At 42.2% G+C, this 27,499-nt stretch overlaps 1 protein-coding gene, 1 long non-coding RNA gene, 1 other non-coding gene and 1 pseudogene across 3 annotated transcripts in view; 2 read left to right on the forward strand and 2 right to left on the reverse strand.

Moving 5' to 3' along the window:
* Positions 1-14,019, forward strand: part of LOC125588710 — a gene marked incomplete at its 3' end in the record, with an annotated part of 76,488 nt that extends 62,469 nt beyond the window's left edge. Inside the window, exon 6 of the mRNA XM_048760414.1 lies at positions 12,425-14,019. Within this exon, the coding sequence (XP_048616371.1) occupies positions 12,425-14,019 (1,595 nt within the window). The remainder of the gene's footprint in view (positions 1-12,424) is intronic.
* On the reverse strand, positions 1,011-6,230 carry LOC125588712. The gene is made up of 3 exons (XR_007324845.1): positions 6,177-6,230; positions 5,666-5,958; positions 1,011-1,282 (listed from the first exon to the last, which is right to left on the reverse strand). It is a non-coding gene; the product is annotated as an uncharacterized LOC125588712 (long non-coding RNA).
* LOC111205302 lies at positions 7,250-8,472 on the forward strand (annotated as a pseudogene).
* A 4,662-nt stretch (positions 14,020-18,681) lies between the features above and the next one.
* Positions 18,682-18,788, reverse strand: LOC125589392. Its single transcript, XR_007325585.1, has one exon. It is a non-coding gene; the product is annotated as a small nucleolar RNA R71 (small nucleolar RNA).
* Between the last annotated feature and the right edge of the window lie 8,711 nt (positions 18,789-27,499).

Here is a 27,499-nt window from a genome sequence, read left to right on the forward strand (position 1 = left end):
TTTGTATTTTTAACTAAAAAATTCAAACAAATCCATTCAAATCCATTATAAATTCAAATATATTAGTAAATCCGTACGATTGAATAACACTTGATTTGATATAGAGCTTATGAATTATTAAACCAATAACACATGATTTTAATACAGATTTGAAAATCATAGAACTAATAACACTAGATTTAGTTCGGATTTTCAAATCTATTAAAATACAACAACTAATAACTCCTACTTAATTTTTTTTTTTTAGTTTTTGCTTTGTTTAAAAAAAAAGGAAAAATTAAAAACGAACCAATCGCGGGCCGCCACGTGTCAGTGGGGTCCGCGAAACAGCTCAAGCAGCGACGCCTAATCAGGCGTTTTAAGACCATGATTAACCCGGGGTTCTTAGAGTGGAGTTCTTAGCGGAAATTAAGAAACTGTTTCTTAACTTTTAACTAAAAAAATTAAAAATCGTTGTACCATTTCTTAGCTATTTTAAAAACCTGTTCTTAGCTATTTTAGTTAAAAGTCAAGAAACAGTTTATTAACTTCCGTTAAGAAGCTCATCCTAAGAACTCCGGATTAATCATGCTCTAAACACTCAGTTTTCTTGTTTTATGGTGGGTTCCACCAAGAATCACTCCACTAAGCGCTTGCTTTGATGGTGCTCTAAGCTCTGTTTCAAAAAGAAGCTCTGTTTCTCTACACGCTCCTTCAAGGTAAGTTCTTTATCCGAATCGTCGGTCCTTTTACGATATATTCCTCGCTATTGTTGATGTTTAATGCATAGGTTTAGCTATGTTGTTCCCTTTGATCTGATTCACCGTTCACGTCGCTCTGGCTATGTTTAATGCATAGGTTTAACTCTAGTTCATATAGCTTAGCTTCTTCAGTTCTTGTGGTGATTTTAGTGGGTTTTCTTTATATCCTTGTATCAACGTGGTACGTGGAGATTTCTCTGCGCCCTTAACATGTTCGATATAATGCCTCCTATCACTAACTAGCAACTGTAATTGTCTGTACGTCCTCTGTTTACTAAGTTTTTTTTTTTTTTGCTTAAGCTTTGACCTCTGTTTACTAAGTTGTTAGACTTCTTTTGTTTATGTAATGTGATATTAATGTACTTGTTGTTGCTCGTATTTTTTTGATATGCATTGTATTTATTTTTACTTTTAGCATGCGTTTTGCAATTGTCTCTTCACCTGCTTAACTTATTGAAAAAAAAAAAAAAACTGTTTTGCTATTCAAGTTGTGAAGTAAAGGCCCAATTCTGGCCCACACAAGTCCAGCAACGTTTGAAGACCTGCAACAAAAGGAATAATCACGTTAGTTTCCTTTTCACGTTCGACAAGAGACAAAACGTTGAATACAATCAGGAATAGGAAATCTAATGTCGGTGGCTGGAGTTATAAATAGGGAAATAGTAAAGGCTTTAAGATCATCCGAAAAACACAGACCATAACGAGCAAGAGAGAAAGATCAAGAGCAATATTAAACAGGCTTCGTTTACTTATTAACCTTGTGATCTCTAATAGTTGTTATTGTGCGACTCTTTTGCATTCTTGAATTAAAGATACGTTTTGATTCATTGTTATTCTAAAGCACAAGTTGGATTGAATTCCTAACAAGTGGTATCAGAGCAATCCAGGTTAGATTGCAGGTGCTTAAGGGATGGGGAAAACAAGGATCGAAATTGATAGGTTCGACGGAACCGGAGACTTCTCGCTGTGGAAAGTTCGTATGATGGCTCACTTTGGAGTCCTAGGGCTAAAGGACATCCTAACTGATGAGAACCTTCTGTTGGATCCGCCAAAAGAGGAAGCAGAAGGAGATACGAAGGTCACAGGAGATGGAACTACGGAATCAAGATCAAAGATCGATCCCGTTAAACTTGAAAAGTCGGAGAAGGCAAAAGACCTCATCGTCGTCAACGTAGGTAACCAAGTTCTACGGAAGATCAGCCACTGTGAAACCGCTGCTGCAATGTGGACCGCATTAAACACGTTGTACACAGAAACCTCTTTGCCGAATCGTATCTACTTGCAACATAAGTTCTACACGTTCAAGATGAACGATTCCAAGGGCATAGATGCAAACGTTGATGATTTTCTAAAGTTAGTAGCAGACCTAAGTAACTTGAACGTGGACGTCTCAGAAGAAGTTCAAGCTATCCTGTTACTAAACTCAATGCCTCATATGTATGATCATCTTAAGGAAACTCTCAAATACGGTAGAGACACTCTCAAGATCAATGAAGTGACAGGTGCCGCGAAGTCAAAAGAACGAGAGTTACTTGAAAGTGGAAAGCTTTCAAAATCACAAGATGAAGGGCTGTACGTGGAAGATAGGGGAAGATCATTTAACAAAGGAGGAAACCGAAACGGTAAAGGCAGATCTAAGAGCAGACACGGACGATCCAAATCAAAGCCGAGATACGATAAGAACAACAAAGGATGCTGGACATGCGGGAAGGAAGGACACTGGAAACGGGAATGTCCGGAGAAGAAAACGCATAGAGCTGCTAATGTAGCTGAAGAACCTAAGCAGCCATTTGTACTAACAGTTAGTACACACGACGCCAGTTCAGAATGGGTCATGGATTCTGGTTGTTCTTTCCATATCACACCCAACAAAGATGTTCTGTTTGACCTAGTAGAATTTGAAGGAGACAAGGTTTTGATGGCAAACAACACTCACTGCGACGTCAAAGGGATTGGCAAAATAAGGATTGTGAGACCCGACGGAACCGTGGTTATTCTTACAGATGTAAGATATATGCCTAATATGAGCAGGAATCTAATATCCTACGGGATGCTAGAACGAGCAGGTTGCAAATACGAAGGAAAAGACTTCTTAATACGTTTCTTCAAAGATGGGAAAGAGATTTTATCCGGTAAGTACCATGAAGGATTGTATTACTTGCAAGGAACAGTTATGAAAGGGGAAGCAAATGTGTCAAAGGCAGAAACTGACAAGACAAAAATATGGCACTCGCGTCTGGGACACATGAGCTTAAAGAATCTGAATGTGCTCGTGAAAGATGGATACTTGTCCAATAAAGAAGTGAATAAACTAGAGTTTTGTGAGACCTGTGTTCTAGGAAAGTCCCACAAACAAAGTTTTCCAACGGCTAAACACACTTCAAAAGGTGTTTTGGAGTACATGCATTCTGATCTATGGGGCGCGCCATCAAGCCCTGAGAGTCTAGGAGGATGCAAGTACTTTATAAGTTTCATAGATGATTATTCTCGAAAGGTTTGGATTTACTTCCTAAAATCTAAAGATGAAGCTTTCAGCAAATTCAAAGAATGGAAGGATGCCGTGGAGAACAGCACAGGGAAGAAAATCAAGTGTCTTAGGACGGACAACGGGTTAGAGTTTTGCAATAAACAGTTTGACAAACTATGCAAAGACTCTGGTATAAAAAGACACAAGACTTGTCCATACACGCCACAACAGAACGGTGTGTCTAAAAGAATGAACAGGACAATCATGGAGAAGGTGAGATGCATGCTCGCAGAATCTGGGTTAGGCGAAGAATTCTGGGCTGAAGCTGCATCAACAGCGGTCTACATTGTTAACCGATCACCAAGTTCTGCCATAGACTACCGTTTACCGGAAGAAGTATGGTCAGGTGTAAAACCTGAGTTGAATCACTTAAGGAGTTTTGGCTGCTCTGCCTATGTTCATACGATTCAGGGAAAGACAAGTCCTAGGGCTGTAAAGGGCGTTTTCTTAGGTTACCCATTCGGGGTAAAAAGATATCGAGTGTGGCTGTCTGAAGAGAAAAAATGTGTCACTAGTAGGAACGTAGTGTTTAACGAGGAAGAGATGTTTAAGCACACAGTGACCCATCGAGAAGAGGTAGAATCAGAAAAGAAGAAAACAAAAGGAGTGACGTTTAAGGAAAACCTAATAGATGGCCCAACACTACCTACGAGTAAAACCGAAGAACCGTTGGTTCAAGGTGGAGCTACTGAAACAGAAGAATCAGAAAGCTCAGAAGAAACCAGTTCTGTAGAAGAAGATAAAGACTCAGAAGCAGAACCAGAACTCGAGGGATATATGCTTGCACGAGACAGAGTTCGAAGGACAATCAAGCCACCTTCACGGTTTGAAGATACTGATTTTGCAGCTTATGCTTTAGCCGCATCTGAAGAGATAGAAATTGACGAGCCAAAGTCATTTAAAGAAGCTATGATGAGCAAGAAAAGCAAGTTTTGGAAGAATGCTGCCGGGGATGAAATGGATTCTCTTCAAAAAGCTGGCACATGGATACTGATTGAAAAACCCGAGAATGCAAAAGTTATAGGCAGCAAATGGATCTTCAAGTTGAAACCTGGAATACCTGGAGTCGAAGATCCAAGGTATAAAGGAAGATTGGTTGCACAGGGATTTTCTCAAAAGGAAGGAATTGACTACAATGAAGTATTTTCACCTGTCGTGAAGCATGTGTCGATCAGACTGATGTTGTCTCTCGTGGTCAACAGAGATTATGAGCTTGAGCAGATGGACGTTAAGACAGCTTTTCTTCATGGAGATTTGGAAGAAAGAATCTTAATGAATCAACCAGAAGGATTCATAAAGAAAGGAGATGAAAATAAAGTCTGTTTACTAAAGAAGTCATTATATGGATTGAAACAATCTCCAAGGCAATGGAATCTTAAGTTTGATTGTTTCATGAAGAGCCAGCGGTTTGTTAGAAGCAAGGAAGATCCATGTGTTTACATGAGAAACGTAAACACAGAACAAGCCGTGTACTTACTTCTATACGTCGACGATATGCTTATAGCTTCGGGAGATAAACAAGAAATCAGAAATTTGAAAGAGAGCTTAAACAAAGAGTTTGAGATGAAAGACTTAGGAAAAGCTTTAAGGATATTGGGAATGGATATCATAAGAGACCGAAAGAAAGGAACCTTAGTATTATCTCAAGAAAATTACTTGGAGAAGGTTCTGAATTCGTTTGGGATGACTGAAGCAAAGGAAGTGATTACGCCAACCTCCACTCAATTTAAATTGAGGAGTCTTACAAAAGACCAAAAGGAAGAAGAAGGAAGGTACATGCAAGATATACCGTACGCAAGTGCTGTTGGGAGTCTTATGTACGCCATGGTCGGTTCAAGACCTGATTTAGGCTTTGCAGTCGGACTCATAAGCCGATTCATGTCAGAACCAGGAAGGGAGCATTGGTCAGCTGTAAAGTGGGTTCTAAGATATCTAAAAGGTGCTACAAAAAGATGTCTTACATTTACTAAACACTCCAAGTTTAGTATTGAAGGTTTTTGTGATTCCGACTACTCAACTGACCTTGACAGGAGAAGGTCGGTAACTGGATATGTGTTTCAAGTTTGGGGAAACACAGTTAGCTGGAAATCGAGTTTACAGGAAGTGGTAGCTCTTTCAACGACTGAAGCAGAGTACATGGCTCTTACCGCAGCCGCGAAAGAAGCCATATGGTTAAGAAAGTTATGTGCAGAGTTGGGTTTTGAACAAGAAAGTGTTAAGATACACTGCGATTCACAAAGTGCTATAGCTCTAGCAAAAAATCATGTTCATCACGAAAGAACTAAACACATAGACAACAAATACCACTTCATAAGAGACGTTGTAGCAGAAGGCAAGGTTCACCTATCTAAGATCCATACTAGTAAGAATCCAGCAGATTTCTTAACTAAAGCCGTACCTGGGCCTAAGTTTGATCTCTGTTGTGATCTCTTAAACATCGCCTAGAAGGGCTAGGCGCCACAGGTAACGTCATTGTTGTAACCTCGCCACAGAAGAAATAATGAGTTGAGCACTCCGGTTATTTCTTAAACAACAATAAAGGGACTTTAGAGTTCCAAGGAAACGTTACCTGTGGGGAAGGAGAGGCGAGGGATAAGGGTTCTTAGCTCAAGGTGGAGAAGCTTCAAAGATGATCACCGTGAGAGAACGTCTTAAACAGCTGTGGGAGCTGAAGGGAGACGAGTATCTCAGCTACAAGGGAAGCAAAATAGTGTTCATTAGACATAGTCTTAAACAGCTACAGCATAAAGACAGTGGCTTTATCAAGAGCTGAAGGGAGACATGTGTATGGTGAAAGCTTCTAAAGGTTCATATAACTCAAAACCGAGACGTTGAAGAATCGCATCTCACTGTCATACTCAAAAGAGATACACTAACATTTAAAGCAAACTCAAGACAGAGAATCTTACCAGGAGTAGTGTAATAATTCGACAAGGTTGAAACAGTTCATCCATCATCTACAACATGCAAGATACCGATCTGTTAATCATCAAGAAAAAAAAAAAAGGAACTCGCGAGCTTTTTTTTAAAAAAGAAAAAGGATTACGGATCCCATACAATATAGGAGTAGCTGATGAGATTGAAAGAGAGAGACCTGAGGATTTGGAAGATAAGTCGATCTCAAAAATCGAAGCCGTAAAAGGGGGGTGAAGGAAAAGGTAGCGGCGTACGAGCTACATCGGAGCTATGGCGAAGATGATTCGCTGATAGACTTCATCACCGCTTCGAAGAGAACAAGGAGCATGACGATGGCGATTGATGGCGATTAAGGATCTTCAGGCGGAGAGGTCTATGGAGTAAACTCGAGAAAGGAGAAGAAACGCTCCAGGTTCGTCGACGTTTCCAGAGACAAAGTAAAAAGCAGTTGGGCCATAAGGTGTGGACAGCAATATGAGTCTTAGGTGGAGAATTGTGAAGTAAAGGCCCAATTCTGGCCCACACAAGTCCAGCAACGTTTGAAGACCTGCAACAAAAGGAATAATCACGTTAGTTTCCTTTTCACGTTCGACAAGAGACAAAACGTTGAATACAATCAGGAATAGGAAATCTAATGTCGGTGGCTGGAGTTATAAATAGGGAAATAGTAAAGGCTTTAAGATCATCCGAAAAACACAGACCATAACGAGCAAGAGAGAAAGATCAAGAGCAATATTAAACAGGCTTCGTTTACTTATTAACCTTGTGATCTCTAATAGTTGTTATTGTGCGACTCTTTTGCATTCTTGAATTAAAGATACGTTTTGATTCATTGTTATTCTAAAGCACAAGTTGGATTGAATTCCTAACACAAGCGAATATTATTATTATGTTATCTTACTCGAGAGATTTTTCGTGGTATCATCCAATCATTCGTAGTTAGGAAACAGCTTAACTAACGTAGAGAAGATTGACTGAACTATGTTCCTTATCACCTCTTTAGACAAGAATGCTTCAGCATGGTTTTATGAGGACATATGACATAACTTATTATGTTTTTTTAGCTGTTCCACCCTTTGTTGATCGTCGGAATCTATTAAAAACGTAAAAGATGGAGTTGGATCCAAAGAAGATTATTGAAGTATTGGAGAAATATGAAGCTGAAGCTGATCAGATTTTCCTAATTCGAAGTCAGGTTGGTAGCATTTCGATGGATATTTCAATAACAATCCTGAGAGTTCTGCGAGAAATCATTAACTAAATGGAGCATATAATGTGTGAAAACAGATGGTGGAGAGCGACAGGGAGAGGAACGCGAACCGAGAGGCTCTTACAGCACTTAGGAACAAAGCCCGGACAACAAAGACTAGAACCAACGTGGATGATGCTCCCAGGAGCTGACCTTTTTGTTGCAGTTCCTTTCCATGCTGTGCATACAATGCTGGAAAAAGGTTTGTCGTGTTTTGCTACTTTCTTGAAAGATTAAAATGCACTACTAGTGTGATGAGAAAATGGCATTTCTTGTTGATGTGTAGATGAAGAGAAGATGGGGTTTGAATCGAAGAAATTGCAGAGCTTAGTTAAGGAGAAGACTTTTTTTCTATCTGAACTTGGACCTCTTGCTGATTGTATTCCTCCCGGCGTTATCAGATCTTTGGTTGCGTTAAAGGACAAACCTTAAGCTAAGTAAAACAATGTTAAGATGTTGAAAGATTAATAAACAAGCTATTAGGAAGAGTATTCTCCATACTTGTATCTTACCTTAAGAAATGATAAACAAGACCTAATGAAATAGCTTATGTAAGTTAGAAGAAGATCCGAGGCCTTGATTCTTATCATTCATTTACCCGTTGTAGAAATTGTTAATGTTTGTCCACGTTCTTCCTTGCTGTTTGCTACTAGGTCTTGTTTAGCATTAGGGGGCTTATACACGGTCTTAGTTGTGGGCCTTGTGGCTAGTGTTATATTTCTACAACTTACCTTTTGATGCAGCACACATGTTCCACAAACCCTAGTCTTCATATATAGGTTTTGGTGTTGTGTCTCTGTTTAGGAATATAAACTTCCAAGTGTGTTTTCTTTACAATTCCTCTAGCTTAGTTTCCTTTTACGACGATCGTTTGCTTTTGAGAATTAGTATAAAGAAAACTAAAAAGGAAACTCAAGCTCCCATTATTAACTAGAGTTTCTGAATTCAATGTTAACCTTGCTTTGGGAAGAACTACAAAATCTCAATAGCTCATGATATGGTTCACCGGGTTAGTAATTCGCGTAATGTATGTTGTAAGACTAAATAATGATCCGACTTTGTGTGTGGTGTTTTTATCTCAGTGCAGACTCCTCTTAACGGAAGTAGTGGCACTGATCTCCACATTCCCGCAGAAGACGTATCCGCGGCCAACGCACCAGCCAACGCCGCGGCGCTCGAGAAGTTTAAAAAGATGTTCGCCACCTACGAAAAAAGGTCGGAAGAACAGGATAAGCTCGTGAGCACCTTGACCAAACAAGTTGAATTTTTAACGGCAAGGACTCGAGCAATCCGCCCCCACGGAACAATTAAAGTCCGCGGGAAAAGACTCGACTTCGCAACCCCACTCAACAGGCCTAGAGCCGCGCAGGAACGACCTTCGGGTCAAACCCTAGCGAGAAGTCTCCCATCGAAAAGGGAAACCCTAAAAGTCCTCCGCCTCCCGCGAAGGATTCGGAGGATAACGAAGTCGAGCACGTCGACCTGGATCCTAACGATGTCTCCAACGATACTGATGAGGACGTCGACAGACATCCAAGGAGGACCAGAAGCCGATTCGCTCGGGAAAGCTCTCCGTTCGACAAACCAATGACAGAAGAGCAGGAAATCCTCTATTGGAACGAACAAGAAGAGCTGGCTGAAAAGAAAACCGAGCTCACTCGCAGTAAACGCTGACAGGCTCGAAAATCTGCTAGCGAGACGTCGGATATCCGCGATCTTCATGACTATATCACCAAAACTGCGGCAGAAGTAAGAGCCGTGAAATCCCAAATCCATCACGCTACCAGCGCGGCCCCCGAGATCGACAGGCTGTTGGAAGGGGCTCGGAAGACCCCCTTCACCACTCGCATCTCATATATGAGGGTATCCGATCCAGGAAAAATCAAAGTACCGAAGTATGATGGTATGACCGATCCGAAGGCGCACCTTCAAGCTTTCCACATCACGATGGGAAGAGCAAGACTGAAGGACGGCAAAAAAGACGCCGGCTACAGCCGCCTCTTCGTCGAGTGTTGGGGTCAAAATCGTTCACGACGGAATCAATGTCTGAAAGTCCGTAAAAATCGGCATGAACGTTTTTACGAAAAATAAATCTTAGAAAAAGATTTATTTTAACGAAGAATCTTGCGGAGAAAGCACATTCCCGAAAAATTGGAGAAAGACGCGAACAAGGTTGCCGCGTGGCAACCAGCGCAAAATCTGGTCGATACGTAGCAACCGAGCTCTCCCCGAAGCTCGGTCGCTACGTAGCGACCGAGCACGTACACGGCTCGGTCGCTACGGAGCGACCAAGCTCTCACCAAAGCTCGGTCGCTACGTAGCGACCGACCTCTCCCCAAAGCTCGGTCGCTTCGTAGCGACCGAGCTCTCACCGAAGCTCGGTCGCTACGTAGCTACCGAGCACGTACACGGCTCCGTCGCAACGTAGCGACCGAGCTCTCACCAAAGCTCGGTCACTACGTAGCGACCGAGCTCTCACCGAAGCTCAGTCGCTACGTAGCGACCGAGCTCTCACCGAAGCTCAGTCGCTACGTAGCGACCAAGCTCTCCCCGAAGCTCGGTCGCTACGTAGCGACCAAGCTCTCCCCGAAGCTCGGTCTCTACGTAGCGACTGAGCTCTCCCCGAAGCTCGGTCGCTACGTAGCGACCGAGCACGTAAATGGCTCGGTCGCTATGTAGCGACCGAGCACAAACACAACTCGGTCGCTACGTAGGGACCGTGCTTTCTTAAAAATCGATACGACATGAATCCATGCATTCTCGTCTACTCTTTAATACTATCTCCCGAAGACCGTAGCCAACCCATTTTATGTTTCTCGTCATTTGAAGTCATCAATCGAACTTTACAATAAAAACCGCAAAAAGTTTGTTTTTATCGAAAGAAGCCGTAATAAACGTTTCGAATCAAACAACGGCCCAAAGAGGCATAAGACCTAAGACGGTTTATGCTTGGTTCGCAAGGAAAGATAAATGTTAAGTTTCCGCGGATAAATATGAAGTATTCGAAGATAATTAGAAGGATCGGGAAAAATGGAATATCTCCATTTTTAAGTTATGACGGCTTAACGGCATAAGAGAAAAAGCGTAAACCGACCTAGGAGCGAGTATATAAGGAGAGCAAACTTAGCACTTAGGGCAATTAGGCAACTTTCCGTTTTTGTTATTTCGAGCTGCGACTCAATTAAGTTTTGCAGTCTTAGGTTGTTGGAACTAGGAATCTTGCCTACAGCTCTCGTAGCCAAGGCTTCTACCTTGTTTTAACGCTCATACGCGGATTCGGAATAAAACTCTCTTTGCTCTCTTTTACGATTTCTTATTTCTTTTCGTCTTTAATTGCGTGTTCTGATTGCTTGGCGTGTGGTTTAACAGATATCCGGGACCTCTGGAAAATTAGGGTTTTCCTAACTTTCCTAATTTAAACGGAAATCGACAGTGCGAATTTCGGTTCCCACAGTTTTGCGTTAGAAGGAGGGGAGGTACGGATTACTCTAACTCATAGCTGATATTCCGTGTTTTTAGCGGTTTTAAACTCGTTTTGGAGAAATTAAATGGTCGGTTTTAATTAATGTTTTGGTCTATTTGATGCGTTTTGGTGTTCTTAAGTGTAATATGCAGGTTACTAGATAGCTTGCAAGAAAAGAACGCATTCGGGATTTATTCAGAAGCAAGATGGACCGAACAATGGACCGAATGAGAAGTATTGATCGCACCGGACGTGAGATCGACCGATCCGGTCCATGTGGATCGACCGATCCCACGCTTACATGCACTAGATCGACCGATCCGGTCCATGTGGATCGACCGATCCCACGCTCTACGGGCTCCACACGCACAAACGAGCTTTTCACTCCTTTTTACCCACTCCCCTCAATAATTAACAAGAGAACTCGACCTTTGGGACTCAGAAAAGACCAGGGGCGACCAAGAAGGAGATTTACAAGTTCTTGAGAGAGATTTGAGAGTTTTGTACTTGTTTTGTGTGATTTGTGAAGATTTGTAAAGGAGTTCATCTCAAAACCATTTGGAGAAGATCTTCTGAACCTTTACTCTGTTTTAATACAATCTTATCATGTTTTCTTCATCAAAATCGTGTTGTTCTTGCTTAGTTATGTGTGAGTAGTCATCTAGTTGGGTTTAGGGGTTCTCATAGGGGATTTCTTGATGTTTTGATTCATAAAACGTGTGTAGACTAAGGGATTACGTTTTGGTTCTTCTTCTAATGGATTTCTTACTGCTTGAACTGAATTGATCACTTAGTTCATGATATCAGATTGTTTGATGCACCGAAAGTGATTGTTTGAACTTCCGAAAATACTTTAGATGAGCAAAGTGTCCTTAACCCTCGGAAGTTGATGTTATTGCGCTTTGTGAACATATTGAACCTGTTCTTAATGCTTGTTTAGAAATTGAAGTATTTTTGGAGTGAGGAGAATGCTCCAAAGGTGGAACTTAAAGCCCTCCCAGCTGGGCTGAGGTATGCATTCTTGGGACCGAATTCCACATATCCTGTTATTATTTGTGCTAACCTGAATAATGTGGAGACCGCTTTGCTTTTTTCAAAATTGCGAAAGTATAGAAAAGCATTGGGGTACTCTTTGGATGATATTACAGGTATTTCTCCAGATCTTTGCATGCACAAGATTCACTTGGAGGATGAGTCAAAGACGTCCATAGAGCACCAGCGAAGACTGAATCCCAAACTGATGGAAGTTGTGAAAAAGGAGATTCTAAAGCTGTTGAGTGCAGGGGTGATCTACCCAATTTCAGACAGCACTTGGGTGAGCCCGGTTCATGTGGTTCCTAAGAAGGGTGGCATCACTGTCATCACAAATGAGAAGGCTGAGCTGATTCCTACCAGAACAGTCACAGGGCATAGGATGTGCATTGACTACAGGAAGCTAAACTCAGCCACAAGGAAAGACCACTTCCCACTTCCTTTCATTGACCAGATGCTGGAAAGACTAGCCAACCACCCCTACTACTGTTTTCTCGATGGCTACTCCGGGTTCTTTCAGATACCCATTCATCCAGAGGACCAAGAGAAGACAACATTCACCTGTCCATACGGTACTTTTGCCTACAGGAGAATGCCCTTCGGATTGTGCAATGCTCCTGCCACTTTCCAGAGATGCATGATGTCGATCTTTACTGATCTTATTGAGGACATTATGGAAGTTTTTATGGACGATTTCTCAGTCTACGGTTCTTCATTTACCGACTGCCTTGCTAATCTGTGCAAGGTGCTGGAAAGATGTGAGGAGAAGAACTTGGTGCTAAATTGGGAGAAATGCCATTTCATGGTGAAAGATGGCATTGTTTTGGGTCACAGGATATCAGAGCAGGGTATCGAGGTTGACAAAGCAAAGATTGAAGTTATGACCAGCCTACAGCCTCCTAGGACAGTGAGGGATATTCGGAGTTTTCTGGGACATGCCGGTTTCTACAGGAGGTTGACTTCTCTAGTCAGTGCTCCCATTGTGCAGCCACCGGATTGGGACTTTCCATTTGAAATAATGTGTGACGCAAGTGATTACGCGATTGGAGCTGTTTTGGGGCAGAGAAAAGACAAGAAACTCCATGTGATCTATTATGCCAGCCGAACGCTTGATGATGCTCAAATCAAGTATGCTACCACTGAAAAGGAGTTGCTGGCAGTAGTTTATGCTTTCGAGAAGTTCAGGTCCTATTTGGTGGGCTCGAAAGTAATTGTGCACACAGATCATGCAGCCTTGAAGTACCTGATGACGAAAAAAGATGCTAAACCGAGACTCTTAAGGTGGATCTTACTGCTACAGGAGTTTGATATTGAGATCAGAGACAAGAGAGGAGCAGAAAATGGAGTGGCAGATCATCTTTCACGAATGAGAGTGGAAGCTGAAACACCACTGGATGATACATTACCCGAGGAGAATGTCTATGTGATCACCTTGCTGGAGGATGAGTATTTGGATCAGGCTGATTGCTGTGTCATGAGACAAATTAAGGATAATCTACCATGGTTTGCAGACTTTGCAAACTACCTATGTGCTGGAATTGAACCACCGAACCTGAAGGGGTATGAGAGGAAAAAGTTCATGAGAGATGTGAACCACTACTACTGGGATGATCCCTTCCTCTACAAGAGATGCTCAGATGGTTTATTCAGGAGATGTGTCCTGGAGAATGAGATGCAAGGGATTCTTTTCCACTGCCACAGTTCAGAATACGCAGGCCATTTTGCAACATTCAAGACGGTATCTAAGGTCCTGCAGGCTGGTTACTGGTGGCCTACACTTTTCAGAGACGCCCATGAGTTTGTCTCAAAGTGTGATGCATGTCAGCGGAAGGGCAACATCAGTAAGAAAAATGAGATGCCCCAAAATTTCATCCTTGAAGTTGAAGTTTTTGATGTATGGGGAATTGATTTTATGGGCCCTTTCCCATCTTCTTATGGAAATGAGTACATCCTGGTTGCGGTTGATTATGTCTCCAAGTGGGTGGAAGCAGTAGCCAGCAAGACAAATGACTCTAGTGTTGTCAAGAAAATGTTCAAGACAGTCATTTTTCCAAGATTCGGGATCCCGAGAGTGGTTATTAGTGATGGAGGCTCTCACTTCATCAACAAGACGTTCGATAAACTGCTGAAGAAACATGGAGTAAAGCATAAGGTAGCTACACCTTATCATCCTCAGACAAGTGGGCAGGTTGAAATATCGAACCGAGAAATCAAGGGGATTTTGGAGAAGGCTGTAGGCAAAACAAGGAAAGACTGGGCTGTGAAGCTTGATGACGCCTTATGGGCGTATAGAACCGCCTACAAGACTCCCTTGGGCACCACTCCTTTTAATCTGGTCTATGGAAAGTCTTGTCACCTACCTGTGGAATTGGAGTACAGTGGTTTTTGGGCAACAAAGTTGATGAACTTCGACATTAAAACCGCTGCAGAAAGGAGGATGGTTCAGTTGAACGAGCTGGACGAGATTCGGTTGAACGCCTATGAGAACACCAAAATCTACAAGGAAAGAACTAAGGCGTGGCATGACAGAAAGATAATCCCGAGAGACTTCGCTGCTGGAGACAAAGTCCTTCTATTCAACTCTAGACTCAAACTATTTCCTGGAAAGCTTAAGTCTCGTTGGTCCGGACCTTTCACCATCACAGAGGTTAGACCTTATGGAGCTGTTGTCTTGGAAGAGAATGGGAGGAAGTTCACAGTCAATGGGCAGAGGCTAAAACCTTACTTCACAGATGCAAAACCCGAAGAAGGAACCAACATTCCTTTATCGGAACCCGATCTCGCCTAAGGACAACAAAATAGTCAGGCTCGCGACTTTAAACAAGCGCTGAGTGGGAGGCAACCCACATGGTTTGATTTTCTTTCTCTTTTGCGATTATGTTTTCTTGTGTGAATTGATTTTTGGTTGTGTTTTTAGATGATTTTCAGGCATGTATCACGATCAGGCATAGATCGATCGATCCTAAGGAAGAAGAGCGGTCGGATCCGATAAGAGATCGGTCGATCCTGGATACGTAGAACGGTCGATCTCAGAAACAGATCGGTCGATCCGGGTGAAAGAGATCGGTCGATCTAAGATAATGCCTAAGAGACAGAAGAAGCAGGGTGAGCATGGGAGCTCCTCGGTACAGACTGCTAGGCTCAGCACAAAGGGAAATTTCCGAAAGACGGATAGGTCTCATCCTGCGAATCGAGAGATAACCCAGCAGTGGGATATACATGATGATGATGGAGCATTGGAGAGGCGCTCGAAGAGGCGCGCTGACCGCAACGCCTGATCGGTAATCTCTCTTGGAATTATTTTCACACCGAGACGGTGTGAAGTAAGTCTGGGGGAGGATGCTACTTATGTACCATATTGCTATTATTTCTTTTATTTTCTTAGTTTATCGGATTTGCTTGTGTTTTAAAAAAAAAAAAAAAAAAAAACTCTACGTATTTTTATCAGACCCTGTGATGATTATTAGACTACTTCCTTGTGTGTTGTGCATTACATTTCATATTGGCCATTTTTCAGGACTGTTAGCACAGACAAACCGAGGAACCACTTGACCAAGCAACCTCTCTTTAAATCTTTTATCAAGTCTCGGTGAATTGTAATCGACTCAACTATTTTTGACCATTAATGAATTTAATTTCTTTTGACCAGGAATCAACATCAGGAAACGGTACACCATATACACATTCAGGATTATCTTTACCACATTTTACCACTCTTTAATAATCCTGAATGGCCAGACTCATCAATAGTTTGGTACCACACCTACACCTTACCCTTTTATTTCATCTCCATGCATTCTTACACACTGATCATATGTGCATACATGTGCAAAAACAATGGAGAGATTAGGGTAGACATGGTTCATCCGACTGCTTAGGTAGGATCGGAACATTTAGGTGGTTAGACACGGACCTGTGTGTCTAGAGGTGTAAATAGAAAAAGTGGGTGTTGTAAGTGTATGATTGCATCGCAGTGTATATATTCGATTTCGGTTTGTATAAGTTTTCGTTCTGAAATATAAAAAAAAAAAAAAAAAAAAAAGAGATCCAGATATGAATCGATTGATTACCACAAAACATTTGCAAGTAATCGGTCGATTCTAAAAAAAAAAAAAAAAAAAAAAAAAAAAAAAAAAGTTCATGTTTATATCTCATTCAGTAGATTTGGTTTAGACATTTTATTTTTATTTTGTGTACCAGAGATGATGCGTTGTTTAAATTTGGGGTTAGAGTTTGAGATTTGTTGGGTTTTGATCATTTGAGACTTGAGCAGTTCGAAAACGTGGTTATCAATATACTCGGTTTCTCCAGCGATTTTGCATAATGTTTTGCATTTTTTGTTATCGCTGATACCCACAAACACTTGAGCCTCACCTAATTAAACACTAAAACAGCCTCCCAAACACCGAGCCCGTTATACCTGATGGAGATATCTTTGGTGGAAAGGTCACGCCCTTTTTAATGAATGTAAAGAGTTGATTACTTGAAACTGAGACTTGCAGGTCTGAAATATGGAAAGGTTTGCGCGGTCTTGGTGGGGATTTGGAATGAATGCCTTGACAGTCTCTGATTTAAGTGGTTAGCGAAATCACAAGGTAAGGTCTACTGAGGGTTAGTGAGCTCCCAAATTTTAATCCTCTTTACTTGAGGACAAGCAAAGATTCAAGTCTGGGGGAGTTGATATTCCGTGTTTTTAACGGTTTTAAACTCGTTTTGGAGCAATTAAATGGTCGGTTTTAATTAATGTTTTGGTCTATTTGATGCGTTTTGGTGTTCTTAAGTGTAATATGCAGGTTACTAGATAGCTTGCAAGAAAAGAACGCATTCGGGATTTATTCAGAAGCAAGATGGACCGAACAATGGACCGAATGAGAAGTATTGATCGCACAGGACGTGAGATCGACCGATCCGGTCCATGTGGATCGACCGATCCCACGCTTTCATGCACTAGATCGACCGATCCGGTCCATGTGGATCGACCGATCCCACGCTCTACGGGCTCCACACGCACAAACGAGCTTTTCACTCCTTTTTACCCACTCCCCTCAATAATTAACAAGAGAACTCGACCTTTGGGACTCAGAAAAGACCAGGGGCGACCAAGAAGGAGATTTACAAGTTCTTGAGAGAGATTTGAGAGTTTTGTACTTGTTTTGTGTGATTTGTGAAGATTTGTAAAGGAGTTCATCTCAAAACCATTTGGAGAAGATCTTCTGAACCTTTACTCTATTTTAATACAATCTTATCATGTTTTCTTCATCAAAATCGTGTTTTTCTTGCTTAGTTATGTGTGAGTAGTCATCTAGTTGGGTTTAGGGTTCTCATAGGGGATTTCTTGATGTTTTGATTCATAAAACGTGTGTAGACTAAGGGATTACGTTTTGGTTCTTCATCTAATGGATTTCTTACTGCTTGAACTGAATTGATCACTTAGTTCATGATATCAGATTGTTTGATGCACCGAAAGTGATTGTTTGAACTTCCGAAAATACTTTAGATGAGCAAAGTGTCCTTAACCCTCGGAAGTTGATGTTATTGCGCTTTGTGAACATATTGAACCTGTTCTTAATGCTTGTTTAGAAATTGAAACTCAGCGGAAGTTAGTGTGGAGATTTCTATAACATAGAGAATTAGCGCTACGGAAGTAGGTTAATTCTAATATCGTGTTTGAGTTCTAGACGGTTCTTAATATATCCCTGTGTCTGCCATTAATTGTATCTTGATTAAAAAGAAATCCCTGAGAATTCCCAATGCCCAACGTTTGTTTTAAAATAGTTTTCAAATCGTTTAAATCATCTTTTTACAGCTTGTTTATGTTTGTGACACTAAAGAAAATTAAATAAAAACCATCAAAAATATATCTTGTTCGCTGTAGCTATTAACTTGTCTGCAACTCTACGTGTGATCATCGGTCCCTGTGGATTCGATCCCGCATTACTACTGCGTACTTTACTGTGCACTTGCAGTTAGATAATCGGGTTAAAACTCGACACATCAAGTTTTTGGCGCCGTTGCCGGGGACCATTTGGTCACCCTAGAGTTAATGATCAGTTTAAGACTATAGCATTTTTTTTATTTTGTCTAATGTTTCTGTCTTTCTCTTTCTGTTTGTGTTTTCAGGTGAATGAGCGGATTTCATACTAGAAGCAAAGGATCATCGAATTTAATACCTTTGGAGTTAGAGCTCGGCCGCCTAGAGAGACAAGTGAAAAAGAAAAGACTTGAGTCCGCTGAAGAGGTTGAAATGGCTGAACACCAAGAAGACCAGTTTCAGGACAACCCGCAAAATCCAATTCCTGTAGATGAACGAGAAGGCAACAATGCTGGTGATAATCAGCAGGCTGGTGTAGCTGCAAGACAACAGGCTGGAGACTATGGCATGCCTAGGATGACGCTTGCACATTATGATACACCAGATGCATTCTATGCCGATCGTTCTGGGATTCGCCCACCTCCCATTGAGAGAAGAGACTTTGAGATCAAGACTGGTCTCATTAATTTGGTGGAGAAAAATCCGTTTCATGGAAACCCGTCTGAGGACCCGATGTATCACTTGGAGCATTTTGAGCGAGTCTGTGACACCAGCAGACATAATGGAGTTCCTCAAGGCGCTTTGAAATGCAGGTTGTTCCCGTTTTCCTTAGCTGATAAAGCTATCAGATGGTTAAAGTCCATCCCTCCAGGATCTCTTACTACATGGGAAGAGACAAGAGCTGCTTTTCTACAGCATTTCTTCACCAAGTCAAGGTCCACATATCTGAGAAGCAGAATTGGAAGCTTTCAGCAGCTTGATTCAGAAAGCTTTCATGAGGCTTGGGAGCGTTTCAAGGAGTACACACAGGACTGCCCTCACCATGGTTACACTGATGTGAGCTTGCTGAACATTTTCTATAATGGAGTTCATGAAGAGAGTCAAGATGCCATGGACACAGCAAGTAATGGTGATTTCATGACCAAGACTGTTGAAGAAGCTTACACCTTGCTGAACAACCTGTCATCCAGCAAAGCAAACCGCAAGTCAAGGTTTGACACCAGCCAGAAGGGTGTTGGTTATGAATCCAAGAAGATAGATGAGCTGAATGCCAAGATTGAGATGCTTCTCAAGAGAGATCAGAAATCTGTGAAATTTGTGGAGGAGCAAGGCTATCGTTCCTCACAAGAAACTGTTGGTGATGATTCAGATGATATGCAAGCTGATGTGAACTACATTGGTGGTCAAGGAAACTACAACAGAGGCTACAATCAGAACCTTGGATGGAGTCAAAATCAGCAAAATAATCTGTCTTACCGGAGCAACAATGTGGAGAATCCACAACATCAGTCCTACCCTCAGGCAGGAAACAGGCAGAACCAGAATCAGAACCAGAGTGTGTTCAACCAAGGATATCAGAACAGAAATCAATATCAGGGGAACAACTCGGGCAACTCAGGATTTCAGCAAAGGCAGCAGTACAACAACTACCAGAATCAAGGGAATGCCTCTTCGTCACAGTCTTCTCAGGATAACGAAATTAAGAAGATGCTGCAAATGGTGCTAGAAGGTCAGAAGAATAGCACTGCAGAGATAAACACCAAGGTGGATAACATGTATGGAGAGCTTAATGGGAAGTTTGAAGCTTTGAATACCCATTTGAAAGTTTTGGAAAAGCAAGTTGCTCAAACCGCCTCCAACAGCACCTGGATTTCTACCAGGGAAGTCAGAGACGAATCCCAAGGAGTTTGTGAATGCTGTAACACTTAGGAGTGGAAAAACGATTGAGGGATCGAATAAGAAAGAGATCGACCGATCTAAGAACAGATCGACCGATCCAAGGGGAAGGAGATCGACCGATCCGGTCCATCTGGATCGACCGATCCCGTGTCAACGAAGCCAAATTCCTCTGAACCTGAAGAGGTGTATGTGGCGCCTCCTGCTTATGTTCCTAAGGCTCCATACCCATCCAGACCAAGGCAGAAGATCAAAGAACGTGAGTACGAGAAGCTAAAGAACCTTGTTGGGGAGTTACATGTGAGATTGCCATTCGTTGAAGCGGTGAAGATGGTACCTTCTCTTAAAAGGTACATGAAGGAGATTCTTACCGATAAGATGAGCCTAGAGCGTGGTGTGTTGATGCTCAATGAGGAATGTAGCGCAGTTCTACAAAATGTCATGCCTAAAAAGCGTGAAGATCCCGGAGCATTTGTTCTACCATGCCGCATTGGATCACTTACCTTTGAGAAGAGTCTCTGCGATCTGGGTTCAGGAGTGAGCCTAATGCCTTTCTCTGTCTCTGAGAGGCTAGGCATGACGAACTACAAACCTACAAGGATCTCCTTGGTCCTTGCTGACCGATCAGTGCGAAGACCAGTCGGTGTACTAGAAAACATCCCTGTTGGTGTTGGAAAGGGATATGTGCTTACCGATTTTGTAGTTCTGGAGCTGGAAGAGGAACCTAAAGATCCTCTCATTTTGGGCAGACCGTTTTTAGCTACTGCTGGAGCCATGATTGATGTACAGAATGGGCATATAGACTTACGTCTAGGAGACATGGCGATGAGATACAATGTGGAGAAGGTGCTGAAAAATCCGACTATTGATGGACAGACTTTCTGGGTTGATACATTGACTGAACTGGTGGAGGAAATGGATGAAGAGTTGCACACTGATGATCCTCTACAAGTCGCATTGACCCAAAGGGAGAGTGAGTTCGGGTTCATGAACCAAGAAGTGGTTGGATTTTCTGAGATTTTGGATTCAGCCTCACCGATTGAGAAGCATGTCGCCTATGTCAGCCTTGAAGACTCAGGCACCGATAAAACCGTCAAACCGTCATCCTCCCAACCAGATTGGAGTGAGGAGAATGCTCCAAAGGTGGAACTTAAAGCCCTCCCAGCTGGGCTGAGGTATGCATTCTTGGGACCGAATTCCACATATCCTGTTATTATTTGTGCTAACCTGAATAATGTGGAGACCGCTTTGCTTCTTTCAAAATTGCGAAAGTATAGAAAAGCATTGGGGTACTCTTTGGATGATATTACAGGTATTTCTCCAGATCTTTGCATGCACAAGATTCACTTGGAGGATGAGTCAAAGACGTCCATAGAGCACCAGCGAAGACTGAATCCCAAACTGATGGAAGTTGTGAAAAAGGAGATTCTAAAGCTGTTGAGTGCAGGGGTGATCTACCCAATTTCAGACAGCACTTGGGTGAGCCCGGTTCATGTGGTTCCTAAGAAGGGTGGCATCACTGTCATCACAAATGAGAAGGCTGAGCTGATTCCTACCAGAACAGTCACAGGGCATAGGATGTGCATTGACTACAGGAAGCTAAACTCAGCCACAAGGAAGGACCACTTCCCACTTCCTTTCATTGACCAGATGCTGGAAAGACTAGCCAACCACCCCTACTACTGTTTTCTCGATGGCTACTCCGGGTTCTTTCAGATACCCATTCATCCAGAGGACCAAGAGAAGACAACATTCACCTGTCCATACGGTACTTTTGCCTACAGGAGAATGCCCTTCGGATTGTGCAATGCTCCTGCCACTTTCCAGAGATGCATGATGTCGATCTTTACTGATCTTATTGAGGACATTATGGAGGTTTTTATGGACGATTTCTCAGTCTACGGTTCTTCATTTACCGACTGCCTTGCTAATCTGTGCAAGGTGCTGGAAAGATGTGAGGAGAAGAACTTGGTGCTAAATTGGGAGAAATGCCATTTCATGGTGAAAGATAGCATTGTTTTGGGTCACAGGATATCAGAGCAGGGTATCGAGGTTGACAAAGCAAAGATTGAAGTTATGACCAGCCTACAGCCTCCTAGGACAGTGAGGGATATTCGGAGTTTTCTGGGACATGCCGGTTTCTACAGGAGGTTTATCAAAGACTTCTCTAGTCAGTGCTCCCATTGTGCAGCCACCGGATTGGGACTTGCCATTTGAAATAATGTGTGACGCAAGTGATTACGCGATTGGAGCTGTTTTGGGGCAGAGAAAAGACAAGAAACTCCATGTGATCTATTATGCCAGCCGAACGCTTGATGATGCTCAAATCAAGTATGCTACCACTGAGAAGGAGTTGCTGGCAGTAGTTTATGCTTTCGAGAAGTTCAGGTCCTATTTGGTGGGCTCGAAAGTAATTGTGCACACAGATCATGCAGCCTTGAAGTACCTGATGACGAAAAAAGATGCTAAACCGAGACTCTTAAGGTGGATCTTACTGCTACAGGAGTTTGATATTGAGATCAGAGACAAGAGAGGAGCAGAAAATGGAGTGGCAGATCATCTTTCCCGAATGAGAGTGGAAGCTGAAACACCACTGGATGATACATTACCCGAGGAGAATGTCTATGTGATCACCTTGCTGGAGGATGAGTATTTGGATCAGGCTGATTGCTGTGTCATGAGACAAATTCAGGATGATCTCCCATGGTTTGCAGACTTTGCAAACTACCTATGTGCTGGAATTGAACCACCGAACCTGAAGGGGTATGAGAGGAAAAGTTCATGAGAGATGTGAACCACTACTACTGGGATGATCCCTTCCTCTACAAGAGATGCTCAGATGGTTTATTCAGGAGATGTGTTCTGGAGAATGAGATGCAAGGGATTCTTTTCCACTGCCACAGTTCAGAATACGCAGGCCATTTTGCAACATTCAAGACGGTTTCTAAGGTCCTGCAGGCTGGTTACTGGTGGCCTACACTTTTCAGAGACGCCCATGAGTTTGTCTCAAAGTGTGATGCATGTCAGCGGAAGGGCAACATCAGTAAGAGAAATGAGATGCCCCAAAATTTCATCCTTGAAGTTGAAGTTTTTGATGTATGGGGAATTGATTTTATGGGCCCTTTCCCATCTTCTTATGGAAATGAGTACATCCTGGTTGCGGTTGATTATGTCTCCAAGTGGGTGGAAGCAGTAGCCAGCAAGACAAATGACTCTAGTGTTGTCAAGAAAATGTTCAAGACAGTCATTTTTCCAAGATTCGGGATCCCGAGAGTGGTTATTAGTGATGGAGGCTCTCACTTCATCAACAAGACGTTCGATAAACTGCTGAAGAAACATGGAGTAAAGCATAAGGTAGCTACACCTTATCATCCTCAGACAAGTGGGCAGGTTGAAATATCGAACCGAGAAATCAAGGGGATTTTGGAGAAGGCTGTAGGCAAAACAAGGAAAGACTGGGCTGTGAAGCTTGATGACGCCTTATGGGCGTATAGAACCGCCTACAAGACTCCCTTGGGCACCACTCCTTTTAATCTGGTCTATGGAAAGTCTTGTCACCTACCTGTGGAATTGGAGTACAGTGGTTTTTGGGCAACGAAGTTGATGAACTTCGACATTAAAACCGCTGCAGAAAGGAGGATGGTTCAGTTGAACGAGCTGGACGAGATTCGGTTGAACGCCTATGAGAACACCAAAATCTACAAGGAAAGAACTAAGGCGTGGCATGACAGAAAGATAATCCCGAGAGACTTCGCTGCTGGAGACAAAGTCCTTCTGTTCAACTCTAGACTCAAGCTATTTCCTGGAAAGCTTAAGTCTCGTTGGTCCGGACCTTTCACCATCACAGAGGTTAGACCTTATGGAGCTGTTGTCTTGGAAGAGAATGGGAGGAAGTTCACAGTCAATGGGCAGAGGCTAAAACCTTACTTCACAGATGCAAAACCCGAAGAAGGAACCAACATTCCTTTATCGGAACCCGATCTCGCCTAAGGACAACAAAATAGTCAGGCTCGCGACTTTAAACAAGCGCTGAGTGGGAGGCAACCCACATGGTTTGATTTTCTTTCTCTTTTGTGATTATGTTTTCTTGTGTGAATTGATTTTTGGTTGTGTTTTTAGATGATTTTCAGGCATGTATCACGATCAGGCAGAGATCGATCGATCCTAAGGAAGAAAGCGGTCGATCCGATAAGAGATCGGTCGATCCTGGATACGTAGAACGGTCGATCTCAGAAACAGATCGGTCGATCCGGTAAGGATCGGTCGATCTAAGATGCCTAGAGACAGCAGGGTGAGCATGGAGCTCCTCGGACAGACTGCTAGGCTCACGGAAACCGAGACGGATAGGCTCATGCGATCGAGAGGCAGTGGATATGATGATGATGGAGCATTGGAGAGGCGCTCGAAGAGGCGCACTGACCGCAACGCCTGATCGGTAATCTCTCTTGGAATTATTTTCACACCGAGACGGTGTGAAGTAAGTCTGGGGGAGGATGCTACTTATGTACCATATTGCTATTATTTCTTTTATTTTCTTAGTTTATCGGATTTGCTTGTGTTTTAAAAAAAAAAAAAAAAAAAAAAACTCTACTCTACGTTTTTATCAGACCCTGTGATGATTATTAGACTATTTCCTTGTGTGTTGTGCATTACATTTCATATTGGCCATTTTTCAGGACTGTTAGCGCAGACAAACCGAGGAACCACTTGACCAAGCAACCTCTCCTTAAATCTTTTATCAAGTCTCGGTGAATTGTAATCGACTCAACTATTTTTGACCATTAATGAATTTAATTTCTTTTGACCAGGAATCAACATCAGGAAACGGTACACCATATACACATTCAGGATTTTCTTTACCACATTTTACCACTCTTTAATAATCCTGAATGGCCAGACTCATCAATAGTTTGGTACCACACCTACACCTTACCCTTTTATTTCATCTCCATGCATTCTTACACACTGATCATATGTGCATACATGTGCAAAAACAATGGAGAGATTAGGGTAGACATGGTTCATCCGACTGCTTAGGTAGGATCGGAACATTTAGGTGGTTAGACACGGACCTGTGTGTCTAGAGGTGTAAATAGAAAAATTGGGTGTTGTAAGTGTGTGATTGCATCGCAGTGTATATATTCGATTTCGGTTTGTATAAGTTTTCGTTCTGAAAAAAAAAAAAAAAAAAAAAAAAAAATCCAGATATGAATCGATTGATTACCACAAAACATTTGCAAGTAATCGGTCGATTCTAAAAAAAAAAAAAAAAAAAAAAAAAAGTTCATGTTTATATCTCATTCAGTAGATTTGATTTAGACATTTTATTTTTATTTTGTGTACCAGAGATGATGCGTTGTTTAAATTTGGGGTTAGAGTTTGAGATTTGTTGGGTTTTGATCATTTGAGACTTGAGCAGTTCGAAAACGTGGTTATCAATATACTCGGTTTCTCCAGCGATTTTGCATAATGTTTTGCATTTTTTTTGTTATTGCTGATACCCACAAACACTTGAGCCTCACCTAATTAAACACTAAAACAGCCTCCCAAACACCGAGCCCGTTATACCTGATGGAGATATCTTTGGTGGAAAGGTCACGCCCTTTTTAATGAATGTAAAGAGTTGATTACTTGAAACTGAGACTTGCAGGTCTGAAATATGGAAAGGTTTGCGCGGTCTTGGTGGGGATTTGGAATGAATGCCTTGACAGTCTCTGATTTAAGTGGTTAGCGAAATCACAAGGTAAGGTCTACTGAGGGTTAGTGAGCTCCCAAATTTTAATCCTCTTTACTTGAGGACAAGCAAAGATTCAAGTCTGGGGGAGTTGATATTCCGTGTTTTTAACGGTTTTAAACTCGTTTTGGAGCAATTAAATGGTCGGTTTTAATTAATGTTTTGGTCTATTTGATGCGTTTTGGTGTTCTTAAGTGTAATATGCAGGTTACTAGATAGCTTGAAAGAAAAGAACGCATTCGGGATTTATTCAGAAGCAAGATGGACCGAACAATGGACCGAATGAGAAGTATTGATCGCACAGGACGTGAGATCGACCGATCCGGTCCATGTGGATCGACCGATCCCACGCTTTCATGCACTAGATCGACCGATCCGGTCCATGTGGATCGACCGATCCCAGGCGCTACGGGCTCCACACGCACAAACGAGCTTTTCACTCCTTTTTACCCACTCCCCTCAATAATTAACAAGAGAACTCGACCTTTGGGACTCAGAAAAGACCAGGGGCGACCAAGAAGGAGATTTACAAGTTCTAGAGAGAGATTTGAGAGTTTTGTACTTGTTTTGTGTGATTTGTGAAGATTTGTAAAGGAGTTCATCTCAAAACCATTTGGAGAAGATCTTCTGAACCTTTACTCTGTTTTAATACAATCTTATCATGTTTTCTTCATCAAAATCGTTTTGTTCTTGCTTAGTTATGTGTGAGTAGTCATCTAGTTGGGTTTAGGGGTTCTCATAGGGGATTTCTTGATGTTTTGATTCATAAAACGTGTGTAGACTAAGGGATTACGTTTTGGTTCTTCATCTAATGGATTTCTTACTGCTTGAACTGAATTGATCACTTAGTTCATGATATCAGATTGTTTGATGCACCGAAAGTGATTGTTTGAACTTCCGAAAATACTTTAGATGAGCAAAGTGTCCTTAACCCTCGGAAGTTGATGTTATTGCGCTTTGTGAACATATTGAACCTGTTCTTAATGCTTGTTTAGAAATTGAAACTCAGCGGAAGTTAGTGTGGAGATTTCTATAACATAGAGAATTAGCGCTACGGAAGTAGGTTAATTCTAATATCGTGTTTGAGTTCTAGACGGTTCTTAATATATCTTTGTGTCTGCCATTAATTGTATCTTGATTAAAAAGAAATCCCTGAGAATTCCCAATGCCCAACGTTTGTTTTAAAATAGTTTTCAAATCGTTTAAATCATCTTTTTACAGCTTGTTTATGTTTAGTGACACTAAAGAAAATTAAATAAAAACCATCAAAAATATATCTTCGTTCGCTGTAGCTATTAACTTGTCTGCAACTCTACGTGTGATCATCGGTCCCTGTGGATTCGATCCCGCATTACTACTGCGTACTTTACTGTGCACTTGCAGTTAGATAATCGGGTTAAAACTCGACACACCAATAGCCGCAAAACGCTAGATCAAAACAATGTCTGGAAATACGAAAGAGAAAATCGCAGTTCGCAACAACGCTGGTAAGAAAACTCCAGCCGCCACTGCGCCTATGGCCAACGCCTATGCAAACGCCACAGTTCTTGAGAAAATTGAAAACCTTGCTGCGACTTTTCGCCACAGGAAGTGCAATGAAACGAGCTCGCGATTTCTCTTTTTAAACATAAAGGGAAACGATAAATCTTATCAAACCCCGTAAGTTTGGCTCATTACCGAACAAAAGAAATCTCAATGCATAAGAGTTTTACCAAAACACGTTTTCCATAAACATTTCGGAAGGGTAAAACTTATTCTCCCAAAAACCGCAGAAAACCCCTAGGTTAATCGCGGAAAAAGGAAGCGCAACAAATCGATTACACAGCTCGGTCGCTACGTAGCGACCGAACAAGCACACGGCTCGGTTGCTACGTAGCGACCAAACTTAAGCCAAGCTCGGTCGCTACGTAGAGACCGAGCACGTACACAGCTCGGTCGCGACGTAGCGACCGAGCTCCAGCCAAGCTCGGTCGCTACGTAGCGACCGAGCACGCACACAGCTCGGTCGCTACGTAGCGACCAAGCACGCACACAGCTCGGTTGCTACGTGGCGACCGAGCACGTACACAGCTCGGTCGCTACGTGGCGACCGAGCACGCATACAGCTCTGTCGCTACGTAGCGACCGAGC

This window comes from Brassica napus, chromosome C6 (genome assembly GCF_020379485.1).
Source record: "Brassica napus cultivar Da-Ae chromosome C6, Da-Ae, whole genome shotgun sequence".
Lineage (NCBI taxonomy): Eukaryota > Viridiplantae > Streptophyta > Magnoliopsida > Brassicales > Brassicaceae > Brassica > Brassica napus.